Source organism: Symphalangus syndactylus, chromosome 3 (genome assembly GCF_028878055.3).
Source record: "Symphalangus syndactylus isolate Jambi chromosome 3, NHGRI_mSymSyn1-v2.1_pri, whole genome shotgun sequence".
Classification (NCBI taxonomy): Eukaryota; Metazoa; Chordata; class Mammalia; order Primates; family Hylobatidae; genus Symphalangus; species Symphalangus syndactylus.
The window spans coordinates 145,564,683-145,579,761 of record NC_072425.2 but is presented as its reverse complement, the minus strand read 5'-3'; the positions used below and the strand labels follow the sequence as shown (position 1 = coordinate 145,579,761).

Here is a 15,079-nt window from a genome sequence, read left to right as displayed (position 1 = left end):
GACACCTCCCTGCAATTGAACACCCTGGATATTTTAAATAAATTTTGAATGGCTTCCACTGGTTTCAAACCAAATAACCCATTTACTCCCACCCATGACAGCCATATCTGAAAAACATTAACATGTGAGATCCTTTTCACTACAAAGTTCAAAGTTGCTTGGGTAAAAGCAGAAGGTTGCACAAAAGAGCTGCTGAATTATTGTTCTTGCACTTGCACTCCTAACTTCTCTCTGGGCCTCAGTTGCTCTGTCCCTGAAACGATTTAGGCAACCTTCCAGAGCAAGCAAAGAAGCCCTTTAATGTTTTTTACATACTCTTTCTCTAATAAAAATTAAGAAGTAAGTAACACTTATTAGTATAAACTCAAGTTCAATAAGCCAGCTCAAACCATAACTTCTAACTTTAGATTGGGCTGTAATAAACAGAGAATCTGTAAATTGTCTACAAAATATAACCTTAGGACATTGGCACTACAGACACCAGCAAACAAACCTCACATTCAGTTGCAATCTAAGATACCCTGGAGGGGTAAGCACAGCTTCATTAACTTTCCTAGATAAGAAAGTCAGAGCCCCAGGCAACCAGTGTCTTCTCAGTTCTGTTGGAGCCTCCCTGTCTAGAGCTCAACCCATGGTGCTTAATTCAATAATCCAAGTCCTCCTACCTGGTGCCCTAGTCTCTGATTTAGTTAGTCTGACACACCAAAAAAAAAAAGGAAACTCTGTCCCATGTATGGTAAATTCAGAGTGAAAAGAAAACCATGAGAGTACGGGGGTTTTCAGTACGGGGTGCTTTTGCCCCCCAAAAGGATATTTGGCAATGCCTGGAGATGTGTCTCGTTGTTAAAATTTAGGAGGTGCTCCTGCCATCAGAGTAGCAGCCAGGGATGTAACTAAACATCCACTAGTACACAAGACAGCCCCCTATGACAAACAATTATCCATCCCCCAATTCTGATAGTGCTGAGGTTGAGAAACCTGGTCTAGAGTAGCCACAGATCAAGCTTGAAAGCAGAATGGGACTGTGTGTACAGACTGCTCTAAGCAGGTCTTGGTAACTAGTAAATTATTGCTTTAGAAAGGGACATCTAAGGAAAGAAAGTGAGACTGTGTTCCTGCTCCGAGGGGCTCTTATTTAGCATGCTGCATTAGTTGGCCAAGAAACAATCTCTTCTAAAATAGGATGTCAATATTTTCTAGCGCCTAAAGATAACTAAGTCTTGGAGTCCTTGCTTGTAAATTAGAGGTCACATTAATGTTATCTGGTCATTTGCTGTGGAAGAATGCTTGGAAATCATGGGAGCCACAGTGGTCAAAATCCATGCCAGCCTCAGGTAATCACGGTTTTGCACAGAATTCACATTCTCTGCCTCAGCGTCAGTTGCTCAAAAGCAGGACTCATGGTTTCTCCACGTGTAAGGTCAGCCCTTCAGGAGGCCATAATGAATGAGGTGATGTCACAGTGGGGAGGTGGAGAAACAACACTTTGGGAAGTTGCCTGGCCATTGTGTGGGAGGGATGACCTTTCCAGGTACTTCTATGGGCTGTGTGTCAGGGACCCTTTCATCCATGGGGAGGAAGTGCTTCTTCCTGTTATGCTGCCTCTGCAAGCCCAAGCCCGCTGTGAGCCTGGAAGTCCCTTGCAAGCCCAGTACTTTTGTCCTCTCATGCGTCATCCTCCCCTTCACAGCACTGTGCTGGCCCAGCTGAGAGTGGCGGGAATGAGCGGGCTGGGCTGCTCTCAGTTTTGACTAAACATGGCCCAGCCTGGGCTGTCTCACTGGCAAGGAGGATGTGCAGAGTGTTCCTGGGGGATTAGTGACCCCTTTGGCCATGTGGGCTTTAGGAAACACCTTGGGCTGTACAGAGGAAAGGAACTGCCCACTCACCTCCCCCCAGAGCCACAGACTTTGGGGGATAGAACAACATGCTCGGGCAGGAGTGGCCCACTGTGCTCGACCTCAGGGAAGGCACCTATGCCCAAGAGGATAACTACATATCCCCAAGTGCCAGAATTTCCTATGATAAGACTCTGGGCTTAGGGGACATCCCTGGTAATTTGAGGGTGAAGTAACTGTACTAAAAACTGCTCACTCTTGGCTGGCCGCGGTGGTTCACGCCTGTAATCCCAGCACTTTAGGAGGCCGAGACAGGTGGATTACCTGAGGTCAGGAGTTCGAGACCAGCCTGGCCAACATGATAAAACCCTGTCTCTACTAAAAATACAAAAAAATTAGCCGGGTGTGGTATCGGACGCCTGTAATTCCAGCTACTCAGGAGGCTGAGACAGGAGAATCGCTTGAACCCAGGAGGCGGAGGTTGCAGTGAGCCGAGAGCACGCCACTGCACTCCAGCCTAAGCAACAGAGTGAGACTCTGTCTCAAAAAAAAAACAAAAACAAAAAACAAAAATCAAAACACTTGCCACTCTTTCACTCTCCCTAGATCAAATGTGTTTCTCTTAAAACATGGTCCCTCTGTTGTTTCAATGAAAACAGGCGTTCAGAAACTGTCCAGCAAAAGACCGTGTTTTGATTTGTGAATTTATGCCATGAAAGCCTTCAATGTTGTATAAATTGGATCCCATTTATTAGACACTTAATTTCTTTCATTATACAGAATAAAATATTGTAAAATCAAGGATATTGCAGATGTACGAGCACTGAATGAACAGGGCACTGGAAATAAGCCTGAGTTCATGCTGGATGTCACCTTGGGAGGGACCCCAGGGAGGCTGTCAGTCATTGCCAGCTCTGGGCATTGGCCTCCGTCCTTCCTGTGCAGTTCCAGTGGGATTTGGGTACCTGGGGGTCAGCTGAATCTCTAGTTGGTGCCATCATAGAGGGTAGTCCTGCCATGAGGCTTAGCTAAGTCCATTGCAGAAAAAGAGCTCCAAATTAACCACGGCCCTCAGAGCAGCTCCCTGTCACAGAGACTTTTGGGCAATTCCTCTTTTGTACATTTTCTTTCTTCCTTCCATAATTGATTGATCGACTGGTTGATTGATACACAGAACTCTATTTCCACCTTCAGGCCCTCTGGTGAGGCAGAAGTCAACCCACCTTACACTGTCTCCTTGACACCAGACATGAGATAGAGCCTTTACTCCTGGTCCAGGCAGCTGTGGAATGGGTCCCAGCCAAATTCTAGTGGAAAGCACTTGGGCTTTAGAATCAGAAAGACCTGGATTAAGTTCTGTCTGGTACTTATTTTTTTTTTTTTTTTTTTTTTGAGATGGAGTCTCGCTCTGTCTCCCAGGCTGGAGTGCAGTGGCGTGATCTCGGCCTCCCGGGGTTCACGCCATTCTCCTGCCTCAGCCTCCAAAGTAGCTGGGACTACAGGCGCCTGCCACTGCGCCTGGCTAATTTTTTGTATTTTTCGTAGAGATGGGGTTTCACCATGTTAGCCAGGATGGTCTTGATCTCCTGACCTCGTGATCCGCCCACCTCGGCCTCCCAAAGTGCTGGGATTACAAGTGTGAGCCACCGCGCCCAGCCCTGTCTGGTACTCTTTAGCTATTTGATCTTGGGCAAATTACTTACCTCCTCTGAACCACAGTGTCTTCATCTGTAAAACAGGCATGGTATAAGGTACGTGGAAGGTCATTGTGAAGGTTCAGTGAGAACAAGCTTGTCAAACGCCTCCGCAAAGATGACCTCCGTCAATTCTCTTTCCCTTTTAGTCACTATCTTTTCTCTTTCTGTTCTTGACTTTTTGATTGTGTTCGATGGATACTGGGGCTGGGAAGGGGTGAGGATTTCCACTTGTCCATACGAGGGTGTTGTCAGAAGAAGATGGGGCTACTGGGGTGAAGATGGAGACATCCTCATTGGGAAACCTCTTTGTTTCATCACTGCCCTGCATGAGAAACAGCTCCCTTGCCACCAGATCAAAGTTCTCTTGTCATGGCCGGTGGTTTACAACCCCATTGTGTAAATAGACCTCGTTTTCTTATCTTGAGTAATTGCAGTTTAATTGGGCCTCCTTGGGATGCAGTTCCCTTCTTACCCAGGGCTCTGGCTGTTGGCACACTCACTTCCAGCCCACAGGCCTCCGGACTCCAGCCACTGGATGTGTTCACAGAAGGGTCACTCTGCTGTCCCTGCGCTTCTTATGCAGTGATTGTGCTTGCTACCACGATGCCTAGTGCAGACATCCTTTCCTTCTCTCTGGGAATCCTGGAGAGCAGTGGACAAATTATTTGGGATTAGAGAATTGGGAATCCACAAAAAGAAATTTAAAACCTAAGTGGGAATGAGACTGCTGAAACATAGTGTTTAGGGAAATTATTTATGCTCATAACTCTTGATGGTTGTCATAGAAATTGAAGGAAAAAAGAAAACCTATATTTTTCCAGCATCTTGAACTGCGGGGCTTCTCTAAGCTACTAGGTTCAATCATCACAAGCTAGAGAATTTCAGAGTCAGACCGCAATGTAAAGAGCATCTTCAATATCAGGAAATTCAGATCCTAAGAGGTTAAATGAATTACTGGAGTTTCCTCAGGTATTTTGTTATAGCACTCCTGTCTTGGTCCATTAGTGCTGCTGTAACAAAATACCTGAGACTGGGTAATTCAAAAAGAATAGAAATTTATTGCTCACAGTTCTGGATGCTGGAATGTTCAAGATCAAGGCATTGGCAGGCTCTGTGTCTGGTGAGAGTCCCATCTCAGCTTCCAAGATGGACCCTTCCTGCTGCATTCTCTAGAGGGGATGAACGCTGTGTCCTCAGTGGTGGAAGGGAGGGAAGTGGCCAAATCCACACCTTCAAGTCCTTTTCAAGGGCCCTAGTCCCATCCTTGAGGGCTTTGCCCTGACAACTTACTCACTTCATAATGCCTCCGCCTGTTAATATTATCACATTGGTGTTTTACATTTCAACTTATAAATTTGGGGGGACACATCCATAATAACTCCCTACAAACACGTTCATTTTATGTATTTATTTATTTGATATTTGGTGATATGTAAGAACTTATAATGTATTTTCATTCACGTATTTATATGCCTTGTTTGTGAAAAATTAGTTTTTCCTGATTCTGGAAAAAACAAAACAAAACAAAACAAAAAACCCAAACTCCATTGTGTAGATTGCTGAGCAAATTGAAATTACTGGATAGTCTTCTGGTCATGGCAAGTTCTACCAACCATGTCCATAACAAGGTTTTGAGTCAGCCTCAGCCTCCATCTCCATACCACAAGATGCCTAAAGCTGTCACCCATGGTACCACTGGGCGTCTGAAGGCTTCATGCTAAGCCAGGGGCAACTCGAAACCTGCAGATCTAGAAGCTGACAAATAAAATGTCTCTCACCTAAGACCTCTCAGCAAGAGAGTGTCAACTGCAGGTCCCCAGGACTGTGGTCTCAAGTTCCACCCCCTCCCTGTCCTTCAGCCTGTTTCAGCGAGTGTTGGCTGTGAGTGGAGGCTGTCCTGGTCTCAGGCTGGTATGAGTTGTAGTGTTGGTGTTGGCTGCACTACCGCCGACTTTGTGTGCTTCCCCAGGGGGTCCCTAGGGAAGCTAAGCACAGCTTTGCATTAAGATCATAATTAGACGTCCCCTTCTCTACAACCCTCTGTGCTTCAGAATTTTTTCTGCAGAAATCTGCAGCGTGTCAGGCCTGCACTTTCACCAAGGCCCAAGCCCATTACTCTTATTGTTTTAAAAAGAATTTCCTGGCCGTGAGTCTAAAATTAAATTGCCCTTTGAGAGTTTCCTATTTTGTCTGTTCCTGCTTCTCCTGGTGGCTGCACCCCCTCACCACCCTCAGGCTTGATCAGCAAACTCCGGAGAGCTGGGGAGTGGTTCTGTTTGCCTCCTTCCCTTTTACCTCTCAAGGGAGCAGAACAAACGTACCCTCTGAACAGATGTGCCCCAGAAACCACGCCCTTGCCCATGTGCTTCTGAGGCCAAATACCCTCTGACTAAAACTATTCCTCACCATTGCCAAACAGCCTATCTGTAAGGTGGTTGGCAGGGTACGGAGGTGCTAAAGCGTCTTCTGAGGATGAGGAAGTCAGACTTTATCAGAAGTGCATGGAGTCGCACAAGGGCGACTGCATGCAACCAGGAGGAAGGGTTTAAGCAGAGAAATGGCCTAGGTATTGCACACACTTTAATTGAGCACCTGCCAGGTGAGGGCCCCTATAACTGTTCAGCAGCAAGACTCTTCCTGAGCTTCACTGTTCTCTACTGAAATGTGGGGCAGATGGTGACAAAACTGTTGGAGCAGGGCTTCGGGAGAGAATGAAGACAAACAATGTAAGACCTTTCATGCATTTCAAGGGTACATTGTATGTCACAGACCCACATTATGACTCTGATAACTTTTGGCTCTGCAGGCTCGCCCACTGTGGTGTGGCTGTTTATCCAATGAAGGTTGTCAGTCGTAAGGTCAGGAGAAAGAATGTGGATGGATCAGCAAAAATGACACAGAGCTGGCAAGGAACTTGGAGATCATGGAGGCCGAACTCTTCAGGAAGCAAAGGTTCAGAGATGTTAAGGAACCGCCCAGAGGTTACACAGCTCCTTAGATGTAGAGCGGGACTTGAACCCAGGCTGCTTGATTTCTAGTCTTGTGTCTTTCTGCTAAAGTGCATGAGCATCTATGACATTCCCAGAAAAATAATACAAAACTATCTCCATGGTGGCAAATCATAGTGCCCATCCACTCAGTGTTGACTCAGCCTGGCTTCTGGGTTTAAAACATTTTTAGAAAGCACTAGCATCTAGAACTATCTATAGTGTCTGACATGTTTATGGCCCTGTACTAAGGCTAAATCCTAGGATTCTGAAGTCAAGCAAGGAAAAGACAGATTTGCTCCTATGGAGTTTAGGCTCCAAGTAACACATACAGAAGGTGAGCAACTAGGGAGTTACTCATCGCATGTGGACATTGAAGACTGTTCTGCTAAAGAAAGAAGCTGACCGAAAGAATAGACCACCCACTCCACAGACACAGGATCCTCATGTTCACGATTTGCTGTTGTAAAAATATATTCTCCTATTCTTTTTGTTTGTTTGTTTGTTTTTCAATTTTTGGGGACTTTGGGGCGTGGAGACAGGGAAAGCTATGAGCAAAAGGAATGGCTTTAAGATGTGGCTGGCTGGAGGGGACAGGTGAATAGGCAGTTCCAGGTAGATGACCGTGGGCACTGGAGGAGGGAATGGGCTAGCAATATCCAAGTTCCTGACTTTGAAGCACTGGGAAGTGGTGCTAGGGAAGGGTCACAAACCAATGAGTGCTTCCTTGCAGGAATGATGGTGGTGGTCAGCCCAGGTGGTAGCTATAGGGCTGGCTCACCTCAGAGCAGAGCAGGACCAAGGTGTGTCTATTGTCCAACTAGTTTCCGGGCTTCCGGGGCTTCATTTCATTCCCAGGATTAGATGGGTGGAGCATTCAGGCTGTGGGCTCATGTCCTCTAGTAGCCTCTTTCTAAGAGGACAGGGAGAGCCATGCTGTTTCCTCCACTGCTCAGCACTGCATGTGACGAGCAGAGAAGACGTGTGTGTTTTCCTAAGATGCCCAGGGGAACCCCTTCCTCCATGGCTGCCTGGGGACCACTCTTTTATTTTCTTTTTTCTTATCTGAGATGGCGTCTCACACTGTCACCCAGGCTGGAGTGCAATGGCATGATCTCGGCTTACTGCAACCTCTGCCTCCCGGGTTCAAATGATTCTCCTGCCTCAGCCTCCAGAGTAACTGGGACTATAGGCGCCCACCACCACGCCTGGCTAATTTTTGTATTTTTAGTAGAGACGGGGTTTCACCTTGTTGGCCAGGCTGGTCTTGAACTCCTGACCTTGTGATCTGCCCGCCTTGGCCTCCTGGCCTCCCAAAGTGCCGGGATTATAGGCGTGAGCCACTGCATCCGGCCAAGACCACCCTTTTCTTTGTGGCCTCTTGTTCACCACCCCTGGTGCTTAAAGCTCTGCTCTTGGCTTCCATGATCCTGTACACTGTTTGTTTTTCCTCCTATGTCTTCAACCAGTACTTCCTTGTGCTTTTCCCCCCTTGTTTCTCCTCTTAAGTGTCAGCAGCTTTACAGATCCACTTTCGATTCTTTCCCTTATTGTCCTGACTGCCATTTTCCTTGAGTTATGCTCTAACTCCATCCTTTTTGCTGCTAGGTCTAGCTTGATTCTTTCTTGCCTTCTCCCATCATGCATTCACCTTAGGGACCCTCCACCAAGTTGCCCTCACTCCATCTGAACTCAACCAAAGGCAACATTGTCTTCCACTCTCCTTATTTGTGTCCCGTAGAGTCACCATTTTCACTACATAAACATAAGCAATCTAAGTGGCATCCTGGATTTCCCTCTCCATCTCCTATAACCAATCAGTCATAAAATCATGTCAATTTTTCCTTTAACACACATCCAATATTTCTTATTTCCTCTTCCCCTCGACACCCATGGCCCAACTCTTTCTTCAGAACTGGACTACAGTGAGGTGAGTGAGGCACCCACATGGGGTGCCCCCAAACTCAATAATCAAGTTGAATAATATCTTAATGTAATGTCTTTGAAAAATCAGAATTAATGCAAACATTATTAAGAAAAAAATCAAAATTTTAAATAAAGTCAGGATCAATATTACTGATTTTTCCCAATGTGGCTCGGCAAGGCTCTGCTCCTGACCTGTGTCAGCCTCCTTGCCTTTTGCCCTGCCCTGTCTGTCCCACACAGCACCATCAAATGAGACTTTCTTGAAGGCATTGCTTCACCATGTCCCAGGCCTCTAGCACGGCCTCCAGTGGCTCTCTCCTGAGGCCAGATTCCCGGTTGGCCTGCATGGCTCTCTACACTGTGGTCTTACCCTGCCCTCCGGCTTGAAGTTTTACTATTTACCCTCCACTCCGACCATCCTCACTGCCCAAGGGCATACCTTTTCCTCATGCTTGTCACCTCCAAACAACACCGTCTTTCTCTCTCTATAACACCTCCCTGAATCTTTCTTATTCCTCCTTACATAGCTGTATATGTTCTTTTTTACCTTTGGATAGATTATCTTCCTCTTCTTTTGCTCACGTGGCCCTTCATCGAATGTTTCAGGGCCAATCTTACTCAATCTTACAGTTATTACCTTAGTCTGCTTCCTCCAGGAAGCCTTCCCTGCTGCTATTCCCCTCCCCCTACACATTGGTACTTAATTCTGTCACATCCCTCGCTGTAATTTCCTGTTTACTTGTCTGTACGCTCCTAAGGCCATGGTTTATTTGTTGCTTATATTGTATTCTTAGCATCTAACATAATACTTGTCATAGACTAGGTGCACCAAATACATTAGTCCATGAGTGCACATTGCCATAATTCATTAAGTACCTATTATGGAACAGTAACCACCATTCTTGAGAAATTTGTACTTAAGCCACGCAAGCTGCATGTTGTGCACGTAGCAGAAAAGACAATCTGAAATCAAACAGACTTGGGTTAGAATTCTGTCTCCATTATTTTATTAGCTGCATGGCCTTGGGAAATTTACTTGACCTCTTAAAACCTCAGTTTGCTCTTCTGTAAAATGAAGATGAAAATACTAATCTCGCAAGATTGTTGTGACGATTAAAAGTGACCATCTCAGCCGGGCGCAGTGGCTCATGCCTGTAATCCCAGCATTTTGGGAGGCCGAGGCAGGCTGATTACCTGAGGTCAGGAATCCAAGACCAGCCTGGCCAACAGGATAAAACCCCCGACTCTACTAAAAATACAAAAATTAGCTGGGCATGGTGGCACATGCCTGTAATCCCAGTTCTTGGGAGGCTGAGTTAGGATAATCACTTGATCCCAGGAGGCGGAGGTTGCAGTGAGCTGAGATTGCGCCACTGCACTTCAACCTGGGCAACAGAGTGAGACTCTATCTCAGAAGAAGAAGAAGAAAAAAAGGAGACTATCTCTGATGCAGAGTTCCAGGGGGCACTGAACAGATGTGTGATATGTTTGTTAGGTCCTTTCGGCAATCACCTGTGGGATGGGTGAGTGAGAACCTGTCAGATGGTTTTCTTAAACATGTGGTGGAGATGGGGAGTGTTGCTTGCATCTTGTTGACTCATCTCCAGTTGCAGCCAAGAAAGGAAGATGCCAATGAAGAGGCCCGATAAGCAGGGACCTGTTTGGTGTGGTGGCCTTTTCAAGCAATGAGGTGGGGGCTGGGCTGCCCAGATTTCTGACCTGTTAATAACCTGCTTTTTTCCTCCTCAACTGAGGCAGTTTCATAATGAATTGGAACTGGTGATGTGGTTCTCTTGAGTAAAAATATCATTTTCATACTCTATGAAATAGTTATTAAGTCAGTTCATGAAATGTCTAATGAACAGGCAGGTGTCTAGATAACAAAACCATGAAAGGCTTCTCAGGAGCATCCCCTGGTAAAGATTCTCGTGGTTAATGGTAGGTTTTGTACATTATTGCCTTCTCATTCTTAAAAATAGGATCCGGTGGCTCCACGGAGGACAGTTACAGAGGAACTATGCCTTAAATATATACAGAGGGTTTCATTTATAAAATAAAAAACGTGTTGACCATGAGCCCAGCTGTGGGCAGAAGAGACTCCAGGAAAAAAACCAACCGTGTAAAATCAAGCTGATTCTGTGCATGGTTGTTACTCAAAGGCTGTGAGTTGACCTACAATATGGCTACCCTGTGATCACCCAGGTGTGGACCCACATTATTTTGTACTGTACCTACTTACTGATTATCTACCTTCTCTCTGTCCTCTGCACATTTTCTCCAGATCACTTTTCTTCAACCCCTCTTTGCCAATGACACCTTGCCTTCAAGTTGCTTTTCTTTAGCGGAGAAAACCCAAACTTTTAAATCGAATTCAGGTTCTTAGGTTCCCACCACCCTAGCAGGGCCTGGAACAAACTACCTGTCTACCTACTTATAAGAACCAACTCATACTACCTACTACCACTTTACAAGGATCTTTTGTTTTTGGCGAACCATGCATGCTGTTCTAAAAGAAGACAGATGTGGGTAACTTAGAGTTCTTCTTCACAGCATTTAGAATCAAAATTTTCTCGCTCAAGACCCTATTCCTACAACTCTGATACTTGACATTAAATTTGGAAAAAGGCTGTAAGGGAATATGAAAAAGATGAGGATAGATATTGAGAGCACAAGGCTTGATTTATAAGACTAGGAAGTGTGTTTTGAATTGATTCAGTTTCAAAGTTTTGTTGAAGACCTGCTTATTGTTGGGAATCCAAAAGAAGTATTTAACGTAGCTGCTTCAGAAGAGTATAGTATTAAATAACATTCCAGCAAAATGGTTCGAAGCCAAAATTAAGGAAACATTTTCTTTTCTTTTCTCTCTCTTTTTTTTTTTTTTTTTTGAGATGGGTCTTGCTCTGTCACCCAGGCTGGAGTGCAGTGGCATGGTCTTGATCTCGGCTCACTGCAAACTCCACCTCCCAGGTTCAAGTGATTCTCCTGCCTCAGTCTCCCTAGTAGCTGGGATTACAGGTGCCCACCACCATGCCTGGCTAATTTTTGTATTTTTAGTAGAGACGGTTTCACCATGTTGTCCAGGCTGGTCTCGAACTCCTGACCTCAGGTGATATGCCCTCCTCGGCCTCCCGAAGTGCTGGGATGACAGGCGTGAGCCACCGTGCCCGGCCAGGAAACATTTTCTGACTGATGCTCAGTAGTGTATTCTTGCTGATGGTTCCCCTGTCTCTTGGCCCCACACACATATAGGTGGCAAATCTGCCATTGCACATTCTCACAGTGCTCATCAAGGCCCCTGGCAACAGCAGGCTAAGGATGTTAGCCTTCGATGCAACACAACTGGCAACATTTCCACTGAGTCCCACTTACATCCTCAGTACCTTTAACACAGTTGGAAGATAAACAGCCCCAAAGTAAACTTCATCCAGCTCTAGTTTGAATGATTTTATGACTATTATAGAACACCAGGTCCGATATCATGTGCATGGAACCTTCTTCTGCATTTTGGGTTCAGTGTCATTTTTCTCTGTGTCAATGTATTCTCTTCTGTTATTTTTACTGAACTTAAGTGAATGGGCCATTGCAAATTGGGAAAGAGAGCAGATAGTGGGCAACTGAATCTAACATAGTAGTACTGAATTCTTGTATGCTCAGAAGAAAAGACGTAAGTTCTCCAGTTGGAGAATCTTTCTGGGAGTTGCAAGCTAGTCTTCAGGGGTGAGAATACCATCTTATGAGCTACACTTATTGAGACCTTAATGTCAATAGATTTAACCATATTAAATTCTAGCAAAGTTTTTTTTTTTTTTTTTTTGAGATGGAGTCTTGCTCTGTCGCCCAGGCTAGAGTGCAGTGGCACGATCTCGGCTCACTGCAAGCTCCGCCTCCCGGGTTCACGCCATTCTCCTGCCTCAGCCTCTCCGAGTAGCTGCGACTACAGGCACCCGCCACCACGCCCGGCTAATTTTTTGTATTTTTAGTAGAGACGGGGTTTCACCGTGGTCTCGATCTCCTGACCTCGTGATCCACCTGCCTCGGCCTCCCAAAGTGCTGGGATTACAAGCGTGAGCCACCGCGCCCGGCCAGTTTGGTTTCTTTAGTTGGGGTTTTTATGAAGGTGCAGGGGCCCAAGAAAGTAATAATAAAAAAGAAAAAAAGAAAGTTGAGGATGGGCCAGTGTAGATGAGAATCCTAGTCTCAGGAAATCTTCTTTCTGTGAATTTGCTGCTTTTCCTTTTGTGTCTTAGTTTTTAACCTATGTGGCCATTTCCAGGAATGTTAAGGATCTCTTAAATTAAAATAATGCCTAACTTATATTGAAGACCAGGCCTCACATACTTATCACATGCATTTCATACAATATATAATTTTAGTAAATGCAATTTTATATTTTAATTTGCTTTATATACAATTTTCTCATACATTATTTCATTCAATCGTCCCACTTCATGAGGTAAGTATTATTACTTCCATTTTATTTTTAGAGGTGGGGTCTTGCTATGTTGCCCTGACTGAGCCTCAAACTCTTGGGCTCAAGTGATCCTCTTGCCTTAGCCTCCCGAGTAGCTAGAACTATATGTACATGTTTCCAGTTTCTATTATTTTCATTTTACAATTGCATGAACTAAGGTTTGAGTTAAGGAACAGGCCCAGGCTCCATGTTGGTAAGTGGTAGAGCTGGGATTTGAATTATGTATACCTGGCTTCAAAGTCTAGGGTTTTAAACCCAGCAAAACGTGACCTTCCACATAGCACATTTGTCTTCCTTAGAGAGTACTATGTAGATTGGGATTGTATATTTTATGGAGTTCATGAAACTACTAAGAGTGTGGCACAAGTCTTCGAAAATTGGGGGAACCAGACAATTTCTGCCTAGCAACAAATGTCTTTAAAACCTATACACACTGATTAACCAAAAAATGAGGTGAATTCTATTACATAGGTCCATTTTTCTTTTCCTTTGGCATGTATCATTTACTTCTTGTATGGTAGTGGAGTAAGCCTTGTAAGAATATCCTTTCATGACGTTTTTACAGAGTAAGTTACCATTAAAAATAAGCCAGGATTGGATAAATTCAAGATGGTCAGCATTCGGCCCTGCTGTTAACCATGGGTTCTTATTTGAAGGCCAGAAAAGGTAGTCCTTAAACATTTGAAGAAATGGAGGAAGATAAATGCATATATAGTCTGAGTCAGAAATTCTATGTGTGGGGATAAAGGAAGAAAACAATAGTTGGTTCTGTTCTGTCATCATCTATAGATGATTCCTACTTACATGTGATTGGATGATATGAAGTCATAGTTCCTTTAGGGCTAAACAGAGATTTTCCTCCTAATATATTTCTTCTGTTTTTTCTTGCACAGAGGCAAGGACCTAGCAACACTTATGAAGATCCTCGAATGACCTGTGGTTTCCAGTCCAGTTATCACCAGCAAAGACCTTGCTACCCGTTTTGGGATGAGATGGCAACTCAGGAAGTTCCTACTGGGCTTGAACACTGTGTCTCAGGTAGGAACAGAAACAAAAGCTGGGAATGAGGATAGAGTTGAAGGACAATGGAAATGTGATGAGGGCTGCGTTCTTTCAAATAACAGCTGCCATGGCTTACGCGGGTACGGATGCTATTGTTCTTGAATGGAAAGTCCCGGGCCTTCTCCATAAATTTTGGGTTACTTTATTCCCCGACAGGAAGTCTAAACTCTAGGAATGGGCCCAAGAAAGGTTGCGGTAGGTCTCCAGCCTGCAAATAGTTTCGCCTATCCTGCATTTCCTGACACCCGTTTTGGCTGTTGTCAGAGAGCCTAGAAGTTTTGCAGTCACAGAGTCTGAGCTGGATAAACAGAGGTGTGTGAATTGCTTGGCCTTCTTAGAGAATACGCTTTCTCTCGATGGTCATCTGTTTCCATTGTTCCCAGCCTCTCTGTCCATGCCCACCTGGATCCCGCTTCTTTTTCCTCTGTCTCTCTCTCCCTTCTCTCCTTCCACTTGCTGGTGGCAGTGCTGCCCTCTGGTGAGTGGGAGTCTCCTCCAGAGAACTCTCAAATCAATGGATCTGATCTACATTCCCAGGGACCTCAGGAATCTGAAGTCCTCATCTCCATGCTGTTTTCAGGAGACACTCTGTTTCTCACAAATTCCATTAGTTCTTGGTTTACCAGCTAGTGTTTTTTGTTTTGTTTTGTTTTTAAACAAAAAATGTTAAATTTGAATTTGGGAATTTGGAAATGATCTCTTCAGATATTAAGTTCACTTTTACATGAGACCTTGTTATGATAACATATTTGAATACCAAATAGCCAGTCAAAATCTGTGTTTTCTCTCAGGATGAATTCTTAGCATAAAAATGTCATTACTCTTACATGTTGGGAAAATGTAATTCTGGGGAATGACCTGGGCAGTGCATGGCAGGGGGAGTCACTAACTTGAAGGCTACTTTTTGGTTCAGTGTTATTTTACCCCACAACATTCTTTGGTCAATTACTTAAATAACAGTGGAGAAGTAAAATAAATGTTTGCTTTGTTGTTTATGCTTTATTGCTCATCGGGAATAAACAGACACAGGGCAAGATGCTGTGGCACTCCATGGGCTGTGTGTATGGTGGGTGAGGAGGCATGGGGAGTAGCTTTCCA

The 15,079-nt window shown here is 44.8% G+C and overlaps 1 protein-coding gene across 1 annotated transcript in view; it reads left to right on the top strand.

Moving 5' to 3' along the window:
• The window catches only part of ETS1 (ETS proto-oncogene 1, transcription factor), a 129,253-nt gene that overhangs the window by 17,323 nt on the left and 96,851 nt on the right, over positions 1 to 15,079 (top strand). Inside the window, exon 3 of the mRNA XM_055273703.1 lies at positions 13,813 to 13,957. Within this exon, the coding sequence (XP_055129678.1) occupies positions 13,813 to 13,957 (145 nt within the window). The remainder of the gene's footprint in view (positions 1 to 13,812; positions 13,958 to 15,079) is intronic.